We start from the raw sequence: 22265 nt of genomic DNA on the forward strand, positions 1-22265 counted from the left end.
TACACTATCTCAAATAAAAATAAATAAATAAATATCAGTAAAGAAATAAACATTTATGCAATGAGTACTTAGTAAATCTCCAAAAATATGATGTGGCAGACTTAGTTTTATTAATGTTTAAATAAATCTTACATTATATTATAATATATCTGAAAAGCAATGAGTATATAATATTTTAATAAAAGGTAGTCAAAAATCAATTCAGGAATGGTATTTGAAAGTTAAAAAGATACTATTATTATATGCATTCTCTTTTACTAACACATTTTGCCTGTTTTTCTTGTGTTCATAGCCTTAAGATTGCTTAATATGGGGAAACCCATAACCAATTGTGTACATAACTTTAATCTTGTTTTTTGAGTTGGGAATATCAGACTCCCCACTTTCTATAGTGTATAATTACTATTGTTCATATTTCTTTTCACCGATTTTGCCAAAAATGTTTGTTCCCAGTGACCAGCCTTTCAAGTTCTTCGTTGAGAATATTATTTCAGTAACCCAAGATCAAAAACAGTAAAAATATTTTAGGTTAGAAGATAGGCAGAAGAAAAATTAATGACAGCCTCACACCACTGCGTCCTGAAAGCCTCACACAACTGATGACATAATATTATTATTATTATTTTATTTTGAACACATATGAAAGACCAATAAGTGATACGAGAAGGCTACCTGAAACACGATGAATCGAATGGTGTTTGTAGAGCACGGTATTGCGTATTCTCCACTTTATGCCTTGCTTTGGGTCTCTAAGATATTTGGAAGAGGAATGGGGACATGAAATGTATGAATGGGTTGTTGGCTTCCAGCCCACTGACAGGTAGAACATGGTGGCAAATAGAGTATCAACTGTTTTTTAAACACAGTGAAGTCTTTACCTCTACAGAGTGTGACAAAGATCAGGATTTTTTTGCGACGTTGAACCTCAGACTAAACCTTAAACTAAACGAAACTTTGGTGCCTAAGGGGAATTCTAGTCTGAAAAACTTAATTGGGATCCCATTTGTAGCTCCACCTAATGGATTTTAATTAATAAATGTGGCTTCCTATATATCTGTTGTTCGATGTCAGTGAACGGAAATGTGTTTGCATTTTCACATTGTAGAGATGCCTACTGATGTATTTTAATCAGAGATTTACTGTTATGATTTTTCTTTATACATAAACAAAGCACAACAGCTTATTTACATTGTCATATAGTTGGTTTTTAAAACACGCCCAAATCTTCACATTCTCTGCTTAAATATCATAGAGTTGGTCCAAACTACCATTTATTTTATTTTCCTTTACTCTTTTTTTAAATCTCTACCTTCAACACCAATTTCCAGAAATCCCACCAAATCTTAAGTGTTTGGAGTCTTCTCCAGGCTAACTAGGCTGTTTCTCAGCGTTTCTTATCATGTGTTCAGGAGGCCACATTCTCAGATTCAGGGTTAGGGTTAGTATATGTGTCTGGTATTTTGCAGTTCAGAGACCTCTCCAGAGGGTTAGGGTTAGGGTTGGGAATTAGGGTTAGAGGACAGGGGTATATGCCTCCAACCTACCATTTTATTTTGTTTTGTTTTGTTTTATTTTATTTTATTTTATTTTAATTTTTTTAATGTTTCAAGTTTTTATTTAAATTCTAGTTTGTTAACATACAACCTACCATTTAAAATAGAGTTGGAAAAAAGAACGTATTAAAAAGACTGCGACTCTTCTGTGCTCTAGCAAATAATATGTAGAGCTCTAATTCCAACATGGGCGTGCATAAGAAAGAAAGTAATGGAGGAAAAGAACATACAGTAATTTCATCTGTTATGTTTCAACCAGGTGTTCTTGTGATGCTAATGTATCAGAAAATTGGTCGTTTGTCATTAGACCATAGACTGATTAGGATTGTGCATTTTTTCATATTCTTCAGCATAGTGTTGATATTGATCAGTGAGAAGAGGCTGATGTGCTTCATCCATGTTGCTTCTGGCACGAATCATACAAGAAGCACCCGCAAAAATGACCGCGACCAGTGATAAAGCAGCAACTACTCCTATAGTAACAAGTTCAGAAATACTAAAATTCCGACCTGTGAAAAACAAAAGGAGAACAAAAAATAAACAGTATAATAGTTGCCACCAAAAATCAGCTACCCTAAACTTAGGCATTGTGGCAGGAATTTTACCAAAATCTTCATATATAATTTTTTAAGTTTATTTATTTATTTATTTTGAGAGAGAGAGAGAGAGAGAGAGAGAGAGAGAGAGAGAGAATCCCAAGCAGGCTCTGTGCTGTCAGCACAGAGCCTACAGGGCCTGCTGTCAGCACAGAGCCTGCAGGGCTCAATCTCTCGGTTCCTGAGATCATGACCTGAGCTGAAATCAAGAGTTAGACGCTTAAACAACTAAGCCACCCAGGTGCCCCCATATAGAACTTTTTTATTGTCCACATTGCTGATGATAGCACCTGTCATGTTGAAGGCACTTACCAAATTTCTCCTACTAAGCGGACCCTATTGGCATAGCTATTATTATTTCTGTTCTAAAGGTGAGGAAATGATGCCATAGAGTTTGAGCCACTTGTCCAAGGTCACTTGGCCAGTAGGCACCAGAGTTGGTTTAGGGGCCCAAGTCTTTCAAAACCCACATGCTGTGCTCTTCACAATACCCTGCTGCCTTTGTTGGGAAGGGATTGAAAAGAAAATAAGAATGTTTGCATTTCAAGATCTCAGAAAAAGCAGCACAGAGTATCTCACTCCATTTTTTCTTTTTAGAATAAAGATGCGAAGGCACCATTATGTAGTAGAAAAATTGGGGCGTATTACATGAACTTAAGCTCAAAACTCATTATCTCTGCCTACTAGAAATATGACCTGTGACAATTACCCTTTCTCAGCTAGTCATAGCTAGCCTCATCTTCCTTATTTGTAAAATGAGGTTTACAACACTTAGCTCAGAGGGTTGTATGGATTCAATGAGATAATATGCTATAGAATCAGCTTAATTCCAGATCAGAGTGGGCTCTCAACAAATGTTACGTTCAATCTCTTTATCCCAAAATAAAAATCCAAATAAAACCTCCTAAATCTAAGTGGAAAATATAGCCCTCAGAATACTGTGATTACCTTAAAAGGTAGCAAATGTAGTTTTGGTAATTTCCACAGAAAAGATACATTTGCAATACTCACTTGGCCATTGAACTTCGTAAGTATATCCCAGATTGTCTGGAGCAGTAACAAACATTTCTATGTTGGTAACTGGAGGCCAGAATGGCACCATATTGTATTGCCTATTATGTCCAATTGGGGCATTTTCCAATGGAAATGTGGATACATCTAAAATATGCCAAAGACATCTTGTTAATAACATAATAAAGTTAGTATTAATAGATTATTATGTCCTGAAGGTGACCTAAAATATTCTAGGATAACATAAAAATGTTTTTTTTTTAATTTTTTACTGGATAAAAACATAAAAATAGTTTTACTGTATATAGCAGAATAGGGAAAATTGCATAAAACAGAGTTCAAATGTTTTGAACACAGCACTAACATAACATCCAATAGATCAAGAACGTTTAAAAGCAGGGAAGTTTTAGTATTTTATCATCTATGTTGATCATTAGTTGTTTTACTTTTAAATTACAGAAACTTATTTGAAAAAAATTCACTAAACTTCTCTTTCAAGGCTAAAAAAAGATGGACGTATAGTTTGCTGAAGCTTCATCTATAAATTTGAGAGGTGCCATATCTAATGGAGGTTTGTCCTTGAATATGAATATGTCTGTTTAGTATTCTTCATTTTTTTCTGTTTACTTCCCGCGATATAAATATGAACTTATCCCCTATATTTTACTCTGTTAGAAAAAACACTTAAATTTTTAAATCAAGTTTCTGGGATATTATTTCCTTCCTGCCACTTCTCCTCTTTCAACTTAAATACAAGTTACAGTCATTTATATTATTAGTGAGTTTCTGTCATCAGGGATAAAAAGAGTGATAGGTTCTTTGTGGCAGAAGATTGTTTTTTTTTTAATTTTTTAAAAAAAATGTTTATTCATTTTTGACAGAGACAGAGCACGAGCAGGGAGGGTGAGAGAGAGGGAGACACATCATCCGAAGCAGGCTCCAGGCTCTGAGCTGTCAGCACAGAGCCGGATGCGGGGCTGGAACTCATGGACTGTGAGATCATGACCTGAGCCGAAGTCGGATGCTCAACCGACAACCCAAGATTGTTCTTTTCTATTATTGTTGTTCTACATTTATGTTGATACAACTAAATGAGGTGGGATATCACAAAACCAGAGTTGGAATCGGGCTTGGGCTGGACACGAGTGGACAACTATGTAGAAGAGCTAGAATATGTGAGAAAGTTAGCGGAGTATTACATTATCTTTTTGAAAGAAATATATCACCTGGACAGTCCCTGTGATCCTGGGAAGCACAGAAAAGTATTTTAGCGTCTACTTTGTAAAACAACTGATCATAGCATGGCATGTAGTGTTTATATTTTTGCGACTTTAGATTTACTATGTATTCATGCTAATTTAATATTTATTGCTTCAAATCTGTTGAGCTCTTACTAACGTAAGACACTGGTCTCGGCATGGAGGCTACAGCACTGCACAGAACAGACAGAACGCCTGGCCCAAGGAACCCACGTTTTGGTGTATTCTCGTTAATTATTTATTAAAGTTAATAATAATGTAGATAAACTTTTTTTTTTTTAACTTTCTATTTCACCTTTCCACTACAGCCTGACTCGAACAGCCTGAACCCCATTCAGCATCAGCATGGTGATAAAGTTACATCGATTCAACTGAATGGAGGAATAATTGTGAAAATAGCAAACAAGAACAGTAGAATCGTCATGAAACTTCCCTATGCAAGACCCTTCCCATCTCAGAGTTATAGCCAACAGCCTTCAGGATCTTCCCCCTGTTACCTCTCTGACCTTGTTATTTCCCACCATTTTCTCCCCACTCTCTGCTCTGCTCTGGCCACAGTGGGTTCCTTTGTTCATCCCAGGATGATTTTCCTCCATGTATTTATGTAGTACTCACCATCCCCTTTCCTGATTTTCTTAGCTTGCAAACACTTTCTCCCATCTAACATACTTTATATTTATTTACTTATTTTTACTGCCATTTCAACTAACAACTAGGGGAGTTCCAGGAGGGAAAATATTTTTGTGTGTTTTGTACGCTACTGTATTTCTGGTACCTAAAATACTATGTAGGAAATAGTAGGCACTCAAATAGTATTATTTTCCAGCTTTACTGAGGTACAATTGACAAAAAATTGTATGTATTTAAGGTATATGACATGATGATTTACAAATGGCCACCTGGTCCGTGAAAAGGTATTCAATATCACTAATTCGGAAATGCCAATTAGAACCATCCTGAGAGATTACCTCACACCTGTAAGGATGGCTGTGGTCAAAAAGAAAAGAGATTACAAGCGTTGGGAAAAGCGTGGAGAGAAGAGAGCTGTTGTGCCCTGTTGGTGGGAATTGGTGCAGCTAGTATGGAAACAGTATGGATGTTCCTCAAAAAATTAAAAATAGAACTACCATATGATCCAGCAATCCCACTTCTGGGTATATCTCTAAAAGACATGAAATCAGTATCTCGAAGAGATATTTGCACCCATGTTCATTGCAGCATTATTCATAAGAGCAAAGATATGGAATCAGATACTGTTTGTGAAAGGCTTTGAGTGTGTGCGTAATTAGTTCATTTCTCTCAGGGCAGGATAAGTAGGGTCTGGTCTGCGAAACGTATACACTGCTTCTTCCGAAAAGCTCACTATATTTAGTGCTATATATAAAACTTCATTCACATGACTCGCATTTGGGAAAAATAGAAAATTCAATTAAATGTGCCCATGGATACAAAATGTTAGTGAATAAAACTTAACATCATATTGAATAAAGTTTGCGTGCTCTATATTATACCACCTCATGTCTAATGAGACATCACATTATATGCGATGACTCTCATTTCCTTCAGCTGTAAAATGAAATTCTTATTCCATTCGGACCGTAATAATTTTATAATCCTATGATTTTTGAAGATACTTCCTTATTATAAAACCTTTCAACACATTTTGAAAACTAATTCCATCCTCCACTCATAGACTTATTTGCAACAAAGACTTCTGCTGTATGCATCATTTTAGACACTTTTCTAATCTTTTTTATTTTCTTCCTATGTAGTTGTTCTATGACATTGTTTTTCCAAGGGACGTTTGCAGGGACATGGAATATTTAAGCAGAAAGTTAATCGTTAGTGTTCACTGTTCCTGCAATTTGTAAGTGTTTACATTAACTTGTCTTATAATTTTATGGCCACATTTTGTCAAAAATATGCTTTAGGCTCCCTACTTTTTGCTCATGGTACTTTTCCCTCTACTGCTATCCAAGTAACTGAGAGCTATTATGCAATTTATATAGTACAAGCAAAGGAAGTGGGGAGAAAATAACAAAGGTATTTATCTGATTCATCGATGACCATTAACAACTTGTTATAGATGTCAAATAATGATCTTTTCAAACAGGATATGTAAGGCAAAGGAATACTTGTTTGCATAGTTGAAAGAAAGCTCCAGATTACCCAAGATTCTCCACCTCCTTTTACTTCTTAAGTAAGTCCTAAGTAAGAACAACTTACTAACAGCCATGGCCTTGTGAATGGCTGAATAACTACAGCTTGTGCATTGTTGCCTAGTTCTGAGAAGTGCGTGTTTAACAAGTTTTTGTTCATTCCTAAACCTATGACCTCCACTTGACTTGCTATTGTCATAAGAAGTAATATAGCTAAACATATGCAAAACGATAATTATGATTTCTAAAGGAGAGGGATGTTGTTTTATATTAAATGTATGAATGTCTAAGAAAGGTTTGCTAAAGGAGAAACCTGAGATATTGGTAAAGAATTAGAAGTGAGCGATAGGATTGTAAACATAAGGTAGTCAATATGAAAACCTAGACGCATACTGGACTCAGATTGCATCTCAAGGGTTGTTAATTTCTTGTTTCTCGTTAAAGAAACAGACATTGTAAATTGTAGATAATTCATTATGACTGTAGGTATGCTTGTGAATACATCTGAAATAAGGTGGCACTCCAATTAGTGAATTCATAGCAGATGGATGAGTGAATAGTTATATGTGAGTTATTTGTTTCTTGAATGATTTTCTGATGGAACATATGATTTTGACCAACGTATCTGTGAATGGTCGTAATCAGGTGGGAATAGAGGCTTCTCCTGTACATACACACCAAGAAATAAGAGACTGGCTGAATTGGGTAGATAAGTCAATAGATAGTTTATACCCAATATTATGTTTATTTGCGGGATAAAGTAAAGGCACAGAAGCCAAAATTTACAAACTTTTGAAGTATGAACATGTATGATGCTTTAACAAATAGAAGTACTTCATTGTTTGCAAAGTGACTTGAGCCTCTCAGCCAAGTAGAAGTGAAGAGAAAGTGGCCTTCTAAATAATATTTTTAAAAACCCATTAAAATGAAGTTGAAAAAGATTTTCTATGCTGTGCTCTCTATAAAAACCAACATTAACTTTTCAAGTTGAAGAGAATTTCCATTTGTAAGAGGCCAGCAGTAATAAAAATCAAAACTGTGGATTATGAGCATAATTTTTTCTGTCTTTTAGGTATCGAAGAAGAGATCAGTGAAATTTTTTTTTATTCACGAGAATGTTCCAAAAAAAGAAAAAAAGACAAAAAAAGACATGCAAATGTTCATTGGAAGCTACAAGGAAGAAAAATTTGGGAAACATGACAGTCATCTTTTCAAACTAAAAAATGAGAAGGGATTACGTGCTTACTCTGATAATAATATAATACTGTCTCGTAACTATTTTTATAACTTTTTATCTGCATTTTCAAAGTCGTTTGGGACATGTGGAAACAGCTAGATACCACAGCTCTTTTCTCCTTATTTTGAAGTGTAGTTCACATGTGTTAAGTGCGTAGTGTGTAGTGATAACCATACCACCTGAATGGTCTCCTTGCTGAGCCCGCAAAAAAGCATAGGAGAATGTCTCACCAGCATTATATCTCCTCAGCCATTCATCAAAGACTGCGTCAGTGAAAGTGTGCAGGAGGACAAAAATAGGATCGTTTGGAGATAAATGGGTTTGTCCCCCTGTTCCATTCAGGAATAGATGAGCCAAATTGTGAAGGCTTCGAATAGCAGGGTCATACTTTCCTGTGGGATCGCTGTAACCTAGATATAAAAAGAGGGGTGAGAAGAATGAAAACCATTGCCAATATCTTGCTTTTCAAATCAACAGCAGCGATTATATCGGGAAACAGTTTCTCCGCAGTTTGTCAGGCCAATTTTTGCCCTGATATAATAGCATTGCTTCTCCGTACCTATGGTTGGTGACATTTCTTGCTATACCCAGAGCTAGGTTAGCTTTAAGCCAGTGGCACGACATTCTAAATGTAGCCTCAAGGTTAAAAATAATGACCTGCAAAGATGCCAGCCAAAATATATAGAGCACTCTATTTTGACAAGGCAAACATTGGTTCAGTGGAAATAAAGACAGTGGAAATCTCCTTCTCCTAAAAACTAACACAGTTGGGAGGACATCACTCTGATTGTCCTGGACCTTAAATTGCCAGATATTACTTCAGTTTCCTACCTCATTCCTTTTCACTGTCACCATGTTTATTTCGGAAAAGTTATCTTATGTTTGTGGAAAAGTCACAATTTCCCAGAGCATGCTTATCATGTCTGTACTAGTTTTAAACATCTGGAAAGCCTATTGTCAAAACATTTATATAATATTTAATAATTTCCTATGTATCCTCTCTCTATTTCCCATATTCTATATGATGTATATGATATCCCTATATAATATGTATATTTCCTACATTTCATGTATTATGTATTTCTTATACTGTATGTCTCCCATATTATATATTGTATATATTTTCCATATATATTTCCAAATGATATTTATTAGGTATATATATTAGGCAGAAGGTAAGGATAGATCACAAAAACGGAGGGTCTGTGATGTAGGATGGAGTTATAAGTGTACCTGGTTGGCTTTAAGAATCAGAGGTGGAAGAACAGGGAAATATTACATATTATTAAATAAAATTAGAATTTAAAACACACTAACCCAAGGGTGCCTGGGTCAATCAGCTGAGTGTCTGACTCTTGATCCCAGCTCAGGTCTTGATCTCAGGATCGTGAGTTTAAGCCCTGCACTGGGCTCCACACTGGGTGTAGAGCTGTGTTTTTTTGTTTTTTTTTTTTAAAGATGATAAAATATATTAACCCATTTGTACAATTACACTCATTTATTTAGTCATTTTGTATACATTTATTCCATTACTATTTTTTTTTTTTTATTTACGAAATGTTTAAAGACTGCAACGTACACGGCATGTTGGTGGGCACTGGTCCTTTCAGACCTTCTGTCAGGAAATCAGTATAATTTGTCCTTTGATTGGTCATCATTAAGATGCAACCTACATATTCTTGTAGAAATTAGTGCTTATGGCCAATAGCCAGATTATGGAAAGAGCCCAAACATCCATCGACTAATGAATGTATAAAGAAGATGTGGTATATATATATGTGTATGTGTGCACACATATACACACACACACACTGGAATATTACACAGTGATCAAAAAGAATGAACTCTTGCCATTTGCAACAATGCAGATGGAACTAGAGTGTATTATGCTAAGTGAAATAAATAAGTCAGAGAAAGACAAATATCATATGACTTCACTCATATGTGGAATTTAATAAGAAACACAACAGAAGAACATAGGGGAAGGGAAGGAAAAATAAGATAAAAACAGAGAGGGAGGCAAATCATAAGAGACTCTTAAATTCAGAGAACAAACTGAGGGTTGCTGGAGGGGAGGTGTGGGGGGGGGGGCTGTGCCAAATTGGTGATGGGCATTAAGGAGGGCACTTGTTGGGGTGAGCACTGGGTATTATATGGAAGTGATGAATCACTGGGTCCTACTGAAGCCAATACTGCACTATGTGTTAACTAACTTGAATTTTAAAAAGAAAATTAAAAAAAAGGATATAATGTTTATGGTCTTAGTTTATATACACCAGTTTAGTCAAAACATAGTGATTATTTATTGAATAATCTCCAAATCAGTGCATTCATATTTAGTTATTAATATTAACATAAAGACAGAATAGAATCGCATCCAGTTTTGATGATAAAAGGGGAGAGAAAGGAAAATAATGATTAGATTTCTATGTCAAGTATCTCAGATCATAGAGACAGAGAGATGTATTCCTATTTTTTTTTCCTCAGGGGGAGGAGCCTAACATGTTTAATGCTATATTTAATGTACATTGTGACAATAAGAAGTTTATAATACGTTAAATGTGATTCTGTTGTTTCAAAACTTTAAATATGTATCGGTGATGATTTAGAGATATTAAAATGTATTGTATAAAGACAATGGACTTAAAAATTTTTGATTTGAAATTGTGTTCTGTTACAAACTATCTTGGGAAATTCATTTCACTTCTTTGGTCTTTAGTTTCCTCACCTTTAAAATACTTTGAATGAAATAAGGAGAATCACATGGAATATCATTAGATAGTAGTTTGAATTTTTATAGTCCTTTAAAAACAGTCATAGGATAATATAAACCTAAATGAAATATATGCCCCAGCCAGGCATTATTGGATGTCAACTAATTGTTTAGAAACTTTATTGTTATTTTTTAAGAAAAAAATTTAGGCTCTCAAAGTCTTGAAAATTATTTGCCTCTACCAGAATTTGATAGAGTTATAATGATTAGCCACCTCACAGATTTGAGTTAATACTTTTCAGGTATTTTAGAGATTGAAGACTAATTTCCCAAGGATTCTACTATGATAATTTAAAAGAGTTTCATGGCCTGACACTTTTCTTTAAGAAGTTCTTTTTTGAGCAGGGAATTGTGACTACATCATCATAGGAGGCAACATTCACATAAATTCATAAGATCAATATGGCTTCCAAAGATTTTTCAAGATCTGAATGTGAATAGTTCAGTTTACTGTGACAACTACATAAAATCAAAACACTGACTTCTTTTACTTACCTTCTACTGTATTTCGGAAACTGTTTGTAGAATTGGAATAAAAAGGAGGGGTGTCAAATAAACCAACTTCCAAGCACTGGGCGACATCCTGTGGTTCAGGAAGACGTTGTACCATTGGCCTCGCCACATTTCCAGCTGGATTTCTCCTAATTGGCCCCCCCTCAGTGCCTGGAAAAAAAATACAGGGTATAGGAACACTTACAGAATATTTACAGATCTCTTTGCTCTTCCATTTTTATGTAGAGCATGATCACTGAAAGATAGGTTCTCCCTGGTAGAAGAGAACATTTTAAAAAGGCAGACTTAGGGGCATTACAGTGAGAAGATTTAAGTTATCACATTGATATCATTGTGATACATCTGTGAGCAGAGTTAGATGTGTGATACATAAAATCATTGGAAGAAAAAAATGATCACAATAACAGACAGAGGTCCTGTTATTTGTTTAATCAACGTATACCTCATTACTGAAAATATATTAACATCAAAAGTCCATGGAAAATTGAATTTTGCCAAAATAGTCTCATAAACCTAAATCCCACACTAAATCTATATTTCACACATGTGTGAAATTTTATATTCAATTACTGTTTGTTTCAAGCCTTCAGAGAAATAAAGAAAAACAATCTACAATTTCTTTGGGAACTGGTCTATATTTCAATCGATACATATTTTTCAGCAATTAATGTGAGAAATAATTAAACTTGTTAAAAGGCACGTGTTAAAAGGCACTAAGACAAACAGGCAAGCAAAGGGCTGTGATACTAGGGATAATTGAATGGGTGCCTTGAGGGAGGGAGGGAGAGAAGGAAGAAGGAAGGGAGGGAAGGAGAGAAAGAGAGAGAGTGGAAAGGAGAAGGGGAGAGACAGAAAGACAGAGATTGAGAAAGAATATCAATCCTTTCCAGGTGTGTGGTTTCAGAAAGATGTCATTAAAGAAAAGAGATTTGCAGGAGCGCCTTGGTGGCTCAATTGGTTAAGCAACTGACTTCGGTTTAGGTCATCATCTCATGGTTCATGGGTTCAAGCTCTGCATTGGGCTCTGTGCTGACAGCTCAGAGCCTGGAACCTGCTTCTGATTCTGTGTCTCCCTCTCTCTTTGTGCCCCGCCCCCCACCACTTGTGCTCTGTCTCTGTCTCTCAAAAACAAATAAATGTTAGAGAGAGAGAGAGAGAGGAGAGAGAGAAAGAGAGATATTGCAAAGAACCCTGATTCTCTGAGAAGAATTTTCAGGCTAAATAGGGGAAACGTTACAAGTCAAACATTTTTGACAGAGGTAATAAGAACGATGATATGCTTTCTCCTATCTATGAGATAAGCTCCCTCAGAACAAGAACTTTTTCTATTCTCGCTCACCAGTATATCCCTTAATCTTGGTACAGGGCCTGGCAAATAGTAGATGCCAAATAGTTGTCTGGTGTATGTTGATATATGGAAAGATCGTTTGGGCTGTAAAGAGGGCTGGTTGGGGAATAGCTTGCTTGGAGTACAGGACAATGCAAGAGGATAAGGGACGGTGGGAACAATGTAAAGCTAGACCAGATTCATATTGTGGAGAAATTATGTTTAATTCAATAGGAAATGAAGAGAAGTCTTAGGTAGGTGGGAAAAGAGGAGATCGGTTAGGAGTATTTTGCATTTTCTGTTCCAATGATCTCGAGAGAAGCATGTGTGTGTCCTAAGAGGATATGCAGAATAATCCACTGGGGTGGGAGAGGTGATATTACAATCTCAATTTGTATTCATTTTACCTCATTCATAAAGCTTACTATGTTGTAATGTTTGTAATTAACGTAACGATTAGTACCTGATGAATTAGCATAGCAACTTTATATAATATAAAAATAAAACATATGCCACTCTTGAGGTTGGGAAGGAGATAGCACACTGTTTTAGGTATGCATTATTATTAAAACTTTCAGACTCCACCGGCTAAAACTATCAATCCAAGCTTGTGTTTTAAGGATTATTGTTCAGGAGCTATCAATACATTCCAAGAAAAACACGATAGATTACATGGGTTTTGAAAACATCACACCCTAATCTGCCCTCATGGAGTTTCACAGTGGAAAATTCTGATAGTAAAGAAACTAGTTTAAACGAGTTAAATTTAACCTGGGTCTTTTTAGATTTGTTTGCACATGGACAGCCTCTGCCAATGCACCTGACTTAACCTCATATGGATTGGAGTCCTGTGGAGTTTCCATGCAGGAATGAATGAAAAGTTCTGAGTGTATGAAGGAGAAAATAGATTTAAGAAATACTGTGTAGAAGGAACAAGATGCTTCATATGATGAATCCAAGATGATATTTTAGTGGCTAGGAGAGTCTTGGGTGTCAATAACTCATTCTTGCAATGTACCAAGTTTGGCGCTTTAATGGGACGCTGGAGAGGCATTGTGCAACAAACACATGAAAATACAGGATTGGGATATGTAAGGAAGGTTTGTTCTAAAAATGTACGTGCATGGCTGTCCAGTAAAAGATGATCAATGAAACCACAGGAATGGATAATTTCATCCAAGAACAGAATTAGGAGAATTAAATAAGATATATGAAAGCATTTGGTACCATATCAGGCATGTAGTATGTGTTCAATAAACTGTTAGTTTCCTTTCATCTTTCACTGGCCTAATAAAGAAAATTCTTGGTGTTTATATCACGAACTAAGAAAAGAAGTATTCCTCAAATGTGTTACCCTAAAATACACAATCTTCAATTTTTCATGAAACTACGTGTCTTGGTTATGAGACCTCTTGACAAGAACAAGTGATGAAAATAGAATCTTCTCTCCTCTGCCATAATTTTATTTACCCACTTAAACTGTGCTATATTTTGGCATCCAGTCACCAGTATCGTTAGAAAAGGTCTGGAAAAAAATTCCTAGGACAAAATACAATAGCCTGCTCAGAAAGGGATTAATGTTTTCGTATCTAAAGATATATTGATTCTCAACGTCATTTCAAGGTGGGATCACTCACTCAGCTTGCTAAACAAATACAAAATGTATTCTAATTTTTAAACTTCAACCGAAAAAAAAATCCATACACTATCACTTCTCTTTTTCCTATATGCAGCTAAAAAATCTTGTAATGCTGAAAAAAATCTACTGAATTGTTCTATTTAGAATATTCTTTTTGAAGGATATTCTTTTTTTTAAGGTTGATATAGGAATTTCATATTTTCAGCTGAAAAGTATATATGGAAATAAATATATTTTGAAGACGTTAACAAAATAAATTCCCATGAGTCCAGTTTTTACATTGAAGAACAAGTTTAAAATAACCAAACATGCCTGAAGAAGAAAAGTGGATGGGGTAGGTGACTAATAATTAAGACCTTGTGTTGGTGCCACAGAGAGAGGTAATAATGTGATCCCAGGAAGAGAACAACACACTCAGGAACAGATCCACATATCACAGAACCTTGATCTAAGGCAGCAGTGGCCTATACATCACTGGAGAAAGGACGCCGGGGCAGCTGGCTTAGCATTCCCTTTTTGTGTTCGCTTTGACAGAGGTGCAAAGCAGTTAGCTGGAAGAATCTTGCATAAGGTATCTTCCTTTTCTTAAAGATACCCTGCATATCACCTTTTGCTTTTGACCCTCTGACTAGAACTTTACTCTCAGGTCACTTCAAACTCTTTTGGCGTATTTCAGATTTCCTAGGGAAACAATTTGCTCTGAAATTTCAACTCAAGACACATGACTACTCAGGAGTGCTGTATGTGCTAAGAGGATTAATCTTATATAACCATATGTTTCCAAAATAAGAAAGTGAGCAAGGCACTGGCCAAATTTCTCAAGAAAACCAGTGTAAAAATGTATAGACACTTTCTGTTCCCCCCGGGAACCTTATAGAGTGCCTTGAGTAGCGTAGGTGTTCAATGAACGTCTGTACATCGATTCTCTCTAATAAAATATTTTATTCTGAAGTCCTTAGTAGAATGAGGGCTTTCAGACAGCACATTTAATCTCTTTAGGTAATAGGGAATTCTGAATCCTAGATGGGTTTGGAACTTACTATTACAAAGTGTTCCCAGGGTATCATAATCCTCCAAGGATTCGCAGACCACTCGCCATTGAGAAAAGACAGAGTTCAGGCTTATAAGAGTGGGGTCAAAGTTGCTTCTCGATCCCATGAGGTCATCGGAGCAAATGTCACAGATGTTCTTCCCGGTTGCAAAATTCCAGTAAGGAAGGGAGAATGAAGGATCCTGCAACATTTCCTAGATCAAAGAAACTCTGTTAGCGTTCTCTGCTTTTGTTTAAAATTCTCCCTCTTTGCTTGGTTTTCTCCCTGGCTGTCTGTTTCTATCAACTCTCTTTTGGTAATTAGAACCAGTCAGTGTATCAGTGGTGTCTGAGTAGCCAGAGGAATTAAATATCTTACTTAACGAAGCTTATCACATACTATGAAGAGTCATTGAGGCACTAAAGAGAATGAAACTCAACTCATCATACAGAAGTTTCTACAAATGCTATTTTTGGGGAAAGAAGTCTCCCCCCCACTTTTTTTTTTCAGGTAGGTAATTCAAGTTCTATTGGTGATACCAAAAAAAAAAAAAAAATATATATATATATATATATATATATATATATATATATATATATATCTCAATAATAGCTTTCGCTCCTTGACATTTTACCTCCTGTTTTCATACCTCTAATTCAAGCATCATGGAGTCTTGGTCTGGAGCCAGATCCAGTCTTTAAATATACTATGTAGAGCAGTGCTTTTTGTTTTCTTTCTTTCTTTCTTTCCGTTTAACATGAATGACTTCCGGCATTTAGATTCTGGTTTTTAAAATTTATTTGTGGGTTAGCAAGGGTAGTGGAAGAAGCCCATGTGAATTCCAGGTTTTCCAAATATGAGCTATATGGATTCGACTTTTCACAGGCTACACAGACAATCTCTTTCACATCACCGTATCTGCCTGGATACTGAAGGCGTTTTACTTAAAGACCCCTGCTTCAGAATCTAAACTGTTAAGACTTGGGTTTCTGCTTAAAAACTAATACCAACGGGAAATGTGAAATGAAGCAGAGTATTTCTTTGTGCACGCCGTTCTTTAGACCAGGGACATAGTTTCCTTCCAGAGCTGATCTCAACAATTTTAAAAGTACTGGATTCAGGGGATGCCTAGGTGGCTCAGTGGTTTAAGTGTCCTACTCTTGATCTTGGCTCAGGTCGTGATTTCACGGTTCGTAAGATCAAGCCCCACTTCAGCTCTGCGCTGACAACGTGGGGATCTCTTTCTCTCTCAAAAAACAAAATAATACAAAACAAACAAACAAAAACCTTAAAAGAAAAAGTAATGGACTCCAGATCACATGCTTATTTTATTGAGTTCCTTAAAACATACTTTTATTGTATTTGTTCTCATTCCTTTAGACCTTTGGGGAGTTATGTTTAGGGAGTGAGATTTAAGGGTAGAGATTGCCATCATTGTGCCTCACCTCCTAAGCATTTAGTACATTTCTGCTTTTTCGCTTTAAACCCTTTAGGAAGCATTTCCTGGTCCCCAGGGCATTTTAGAGGACCAAAAGCTTTCCAAAGCATCCTCCTTTATTGATCTCCAGGGGTTTAGAGTCCTTGTTTAGAAGCCATTGTTCTGGTTCACAAAAATTAGTGACAGCTTCCAAGGGATCATTAAGAGTCGGTTTGTGGTTCAGAATTGACATTTGGGAGTTGGAGAATATTCATGTGGCATTTCAACTGTGCATTACATTTAGACTGTAATTCGTTGGATCCCTTGTGCTGTTGGGTTTTAAAAATATAAGGCATAGAGGTTGAAGTTTACACAGGCAAAATCGAAGCTTTTAGATACTTTCCACCTGCCCTTTCATTTTGGTGTGCCCATGAGAAAATGACTTGGAGGCATGGAGATCTGGAGTTGATTACAAATGACAGATTTATCTACTCCTAATCTACTAAATGTCTTACTTGTAATAAGAGCTATAAAATATGAAGTTCAGAGTATCAGATGAATTAACTTAATCACTCTCAAACTGAATATGGATGGACCACTTTTATACCAATGCTTTATTCTGTATTTTAGTGCATTAATTCTCTCTCGCCTCACCATTTATTTTCTTGTGATAGTGCTGGACACAAGCATACTGCAAATCAATAAATGAATCTAAACACCTTTTTTACCCTCAGATATTTTTAGGTTAACTTTTATATTTTAATTTGAGGGAAGGAATCCATTTACCTAGAAAACACGTTCATTTTGTGGATTTCCTAGTTGAGATCTAGTAATTTAAAATTTCATTTTATTTTTTAATGTTTATTTTGTGTGAGAGAGAGAGAGAGAGAGAGAGAGTGAGCAAGTGTGTGTGTGGGGGGAGGTGAGAGAGAGAGAATCTCAAGCAATCTCTGTGCTGACAGCACAGAGCCTGATGTGGGGCTTGAACTCATGAACGCTGAGATCATGGCCTAAGCCAAAACCAAGAGGCAAACACTTAACCAACTGAGCCATCCAGGCACCCCTCAAATTTCATTTTAAAATTACAATACTCTTCTCAAGAAAAGCAATTGGTAAAATAAATGATAAAAAAGTATCTATGTTAACATACTTTAATGTGGTTTGAGGTTCTCCGCTTAAAAGATAAGCAGGCAATACTTATGTTTGGGCTGAGGTCTACCATATGCCCCAAAAGTTGATGCCTTTTAAGTAAAAATGAGACCTGAATGGTGTGATACTTTTAGTAGGTTTCTGAGGTAGGAGGCATGGAAACAAAACAGAGTTCAATCAACATATGACAATATAAAGGATATTGTTTTTCATAATTTATACGTTGTGCCATAGACTCAGAATCATTTGCTGGCATAGCAAAGTGTATATTTGGGACTTGGTAGACTGAGAACTGTATGCACACTTTTTTTTTTTTTTTTATACAACCCAGGAGGAGGGGATATCGATTTACATTTGGGAAGGCCGGCCCATCAACTGAGATTATTTTGTTGCAAGCTATATGAAGATCATTTTTTCAATTATGCTGCAGCATATGTCCATCACATTACATCACACCTAGAGATGTCTCAACTGGCTCCCTCACCATTGATATTACTTTCTTTTCCCTTCACAAAAGATGAAGACTAACTAATGAGTAAGTAATTTACTAACAGGGAGAAATTTAGAATGTCAAAGACAGATCAATATCATGAAATCGCTTTGCCATCACATGTTTCGATTGCTCAGAACGTAGTGGATGAAAACGGCTTCCAAACGATCCACCTTGTCTGTCGGGGACCTGAAAAGTGCGACGTGTCACACATACCTGCATGTCTCTCTCCAATTGCAGAAGGTGGTACCTGTGCCATGTGAGAAAAGCCGGTCCCTCGTGAGAGAAATCCACTTCGCCAAAGCTTTCCTGTCCCGGCCCAAGGAAAGTCTTTTTGACCGAATAGTAGTGTGTCCAAACAAAGTAGTTGTAAATGGAAATGTTCTCAAATTGTGGCGTGTTGCCATCTGGCCCCAATATTTCCTCTGATCTCCTGGTGGCGATGACAAACTGAGGGTGCATTGTCCGCTTGGCCAGATGCAGGGCCTGGACAAAGTGGTTCTTTTCTTCTGCACTCAAGTCCAGAAGATTTCTCCTGACTTCAAGGATACAACATTCAAACGTGAAAATGCGCCACGTGAGTGTCATCGTAACACTGCGTCCCATGTACCCATTAATGTAATTTGCATATATGCTTAAATAAGTTTATACTCCTTTAAAATTCCCCTCACCCGAATCTCTTCTTTAGGCCTGTTTTCTGCCTTCCCCCGCCCCCTGCCCGCCAACTTACTCTAGGGTTTTCATTAGTTTTCGTTATTATGACTGTGGACTTTATGATTCTGTGATCTCGTATTTATTCCTGCTCATCATTGGTATATTTTTCTGGAACTTTCTATCTTTTCAAAATCATAAGCCTCGTAAAAAACATGGCATAGTGGTTAATACCAGGGACTTACTCTGTGACTCTGTACACGTGTTTCTAAGTCTCACCTTCTCATCTGAAAGGGTGTACATAAAAATAATACCTGCTTCATAGAGTCGTAAAGGTTAAAGAATACACACATAAAAAGCAATTATATCAGAGCGTGGCTCATAAAATAGACTCAATAAACATTCTGTTAGACCCTTGGCCCAATGCTTGGCACATAGAAAACAACGATGCGTCGCTGGATTTACTATTTAAAGCTTTATTATTTATTGCCACTTAGTAGAGTGAAGGCCAGGCTCGTCACCTGAAATGGCTGAACTTGATCATCACAAGGGGAAGTTTCTTTGTGGGTTAGCAAGTGTAGTAGAAGTAGATCATGGTTTAGAGCTAGACTGACCTCACTGGCAAATTCCAGGTTTTTCAAGTACCAGCTGTAAGGATTTGACCTTTCTGAACCTCACTTACTACAATTAACATAACTACCTTGAGAAGTCACTGAAGGGTCTAGTCATGAACACCTACCATGGTTCCCTGCATGGAGCAGTTGCTCCATAAATGTTTTGGAAGGAGATCTTGTCAGTCAGAGGATCTGAGCCTTAACCTCAACTCTTTAAATACACTTATTAGCCCCTCTGAGCCTCAGTTTCCTCAACTGTGAAGAGGGAAGAGTGAGTTGTATGATTTTCAGATGTGCTTCCAGCTCAACTGATTTAGGTTCCTATTAAATGCATAGAGTCTCATGAAGAACTGTATATACACACAGATCCCCACTTACCTATGAGAACTCTCTGGTCACAAGCAGCTCCTTTCCATCCAGGACGGCAAGTCCCACAGTTGTGTCCTGAGAAATTGCCATTGCATCGGCATGTCCTGTTGAAGAACCTCGTGGGCCAAGCCTCCCGATCATCTCTGCCATCATGTGGGTAATGGGGGCTGTGGGGTCGTGAGTCTGCAGTCACTGCCTCACACCTGCCCCGCCCTGACGAGGAGCCACAGCGGTCAGTCCCAGGCCCAGACAGTGGGGACAGGTCTGGGCAACACACACCATTTCTCAGAGCCTCAACGGTGGCACACTGTCTTGGGAATTGAGCCCAGGTCTGTTGAGAACACAGCAGGGGCAAGACGATGTATCCCAGAGAGAGGAATTTATGGGCTTTCATTCTGCTCGAAGCAAGAGTGAAGAACAGATCTCTGGTTTGCAGCCCTTTGTGTAGAGACTGAAACACATAAAAATCAGGCTGAAAAGGAGAAAGCAAAATGGCATTAGTGCAAGTTTTCTTTTTGTGCTGTTATAAACAGGCAGGAGCCCTCCCCAGCCGCCCGCAAAATGCTTTTCATATCTGTGAAATGACATTTCTCGCAAATAGTAAAAATAGTAATTTACCTGGAAAAACTTGACATGGATAATAACTACATAATTAAATCCCCTGCCCTAGCATTTAGTTTTCTTTATTTTAAATTTCTATTTATGAAAAAAAAAATACTTATCATAGATGTCTCTTATCCAAAGCATTCGTTAGCAGGTCATGGCCATTAATTACATTTAGCCATGAAGCTGAAAGAATTGGAAGCAGATTTCCTGCTAGTTAATTTCCGTGACTTAAAATCTCCCATCCTAATGGAGTTTTGGCGGGCATCCACCTGCTCCCCATAGAGCTTCCCTCCAGTACCTTAAACTCCTGAGCGGGTTCTCTGATGAACCCCTCTCAGAGCTGAGTGTTTTATATTTGCTTGTCCCCTGATGTCAGAGCTGTTAATTGCATGTGAGTTTCTGCTTGATAACTAATCCCAAATCTGCTCACCCAAACTGGGAGGGGCTGGTCCTCTTCCCCACCCTTTACTAATCCCCTTTCACTTCAGTGCGTTTTTCTGCCCTTTAAGTACTTTGTTAGCACATGATTCCCTTCCCACTGATTTCCTTGTGATGCTTAAAGTTTTAAGAAAAGGTCAGAGGCACTAATTTGGAACACAAGTCAGAGAAACTAGAGAGCTTTTGTTTGCGTTGTAGAGATTTAGGTGCTTTTTTTTTTTTTTTTTTCCCTTTGACTTATATCTTTAGAAGATGAATGAGATTACTTACATTTCCTTAGTGATACAAGGGCTAGACTAGTACTTGTATCTGATGGTAGCTTTGAGTTGTGTTTGGTCTTGAAAACAGATGTTGCCATTCTTATAATTTCTATAGGGGATAACTGAAGTAGAAAAGCCATCAGATACAACTTCCCCGAGTTACATGGCATTGGCCTTCATGGCGCCCGCTGGTGTTGAGAGTTGGGTACTCCAGTTCCTTTACCTCCACTGGGGTAGTGTCATCTACGTGGCCAAGCATCACAGGCTCACTAATACTTCTGTTGTTTAGAAGATGACCGCTGAATGGCTTCTTCTTTCCTTGTGCCAATGGCACACTAATTTTAAATTTTAATATGTTGCCATAGTGTTAATGGCTTCGTACAATCATTAATCGATATCTCAAGGTTTCATATCCGTTCAGGGAAAATTTAATTGTGAAAAATAACTCATATAAAATGATATTTAGATAGTCTTTTTGGTCGTTTTGCTTCTTTTAGTCCGACCTCTTACTGGATCAAAGTAGATTATCATTTTTCTCTCTGGAATAAAGGTAGTAGTAATGTAACATTGGTGGGTTTCTTCATTTTGACAAAGGTACTAAAGGCATGGATGTTAACATCTGTGTAACTTTTCTGTATATCTAAAATTATTACAAAATAAAATATGTATTTTAAAAAACTATTTAAAACACAGTTTTAAATTATCCATCCATATTCATATATCATAAGTTATTCATCCATATTCATATATATATTCATGTATGCAGATATAAGTATACCACAGTGTGTTATATTACGTTGAAAGAAAAAAAAAATGAGGCTTTGCCCATTACACCTCTTTGTTATATAATTTTTACAGTTACCTCAGGGTACCCTGAGTGCAGTGTGATACATAACTGACTGATGGGCACAATGTGGGGGCATCTGTATCAAATCACCTAATATTAATTAAATGTAAGAATAAATGTAAAATGATGTTCTGATATTTTCTTTCCGGACCCCTTAGGAGATTGTGAGAATCCCACCCTGGAGATCACTGCTAAGGGTGATCTCATCCTACCACGTGGAATTCATCTATGGGCTAGAGAATCTCAAGTCAGTAGCTCTAATAACACTCTCTCCCCAGAGGTCCTGACTTCTGTATCTAACTGCCTACTCGCTAAGTCCATTTAGA

At 36.9% G+C, this 22265-nt stretch overlaps 1 protein-coding gene across 3 annotated transcripts; it reads right to left on the minus strand.

Annotated features, from left to right (window-relative positions):
* Window positions 1-1592: 1592 nt before the first annotated feature.
* Window positions 1593-20213, minus strand: TYRP1 (tyrosinase related protein 1). Of its 3 annotated transcripts, none has more exons than XM_047830742.1 (7): window positions 19798-20213; window positions 18371-18693; window positions 15108-15312; window positions 11084-11251; window positions 8046-8225; window positions 3161-3307; window positions 1593-2062 (listed from the first exon to the last, which is right to left on the minus strand). In XM_047830742.1, exons 1-7 carry the CDS (start codon window positions 20180-20182, stop codon window positions 1857-1859), a joined length of 1614 nt encoding a protein of 537 aa, XP_047686698.1. In that variant the 5' UTR covers window positions 20183-20213; the 3' UTR covers window positions 1593-1856. The 3 variants fall into 3 exon arrangements, with proteins under 3 accessions (XP_047686698.1, XP_047686697.1, XP_047686696.1); XM_047830741.1 differs by having other exon boundaries at window positions 1829-2062; window positions 7995-8225; window positions 19798-20182; XM_047830740.1 differs by having other exon boundaries at window positions 1829-2062; window positions 7992-8225; window positions 19798-20182.
* Between the last annotated feature and the right edge of the window lie 2052 nt (window positions 20214-22265).

Source organism: Prionailurus viverrinus, chromosome D4 (assembly GCF_022837055.1).
Source record: "Prionailurus viverrinus isolate Anna chromosome D4, UM_Priviv_1.0, whole genome shotgun sequence".
Taxonomy (NCBI): Eukaryota; Metazoa; Chordata; class Mammalia; order Carnivora; family Felidae; genus Prionailurus; species Prionailurus viverrinus.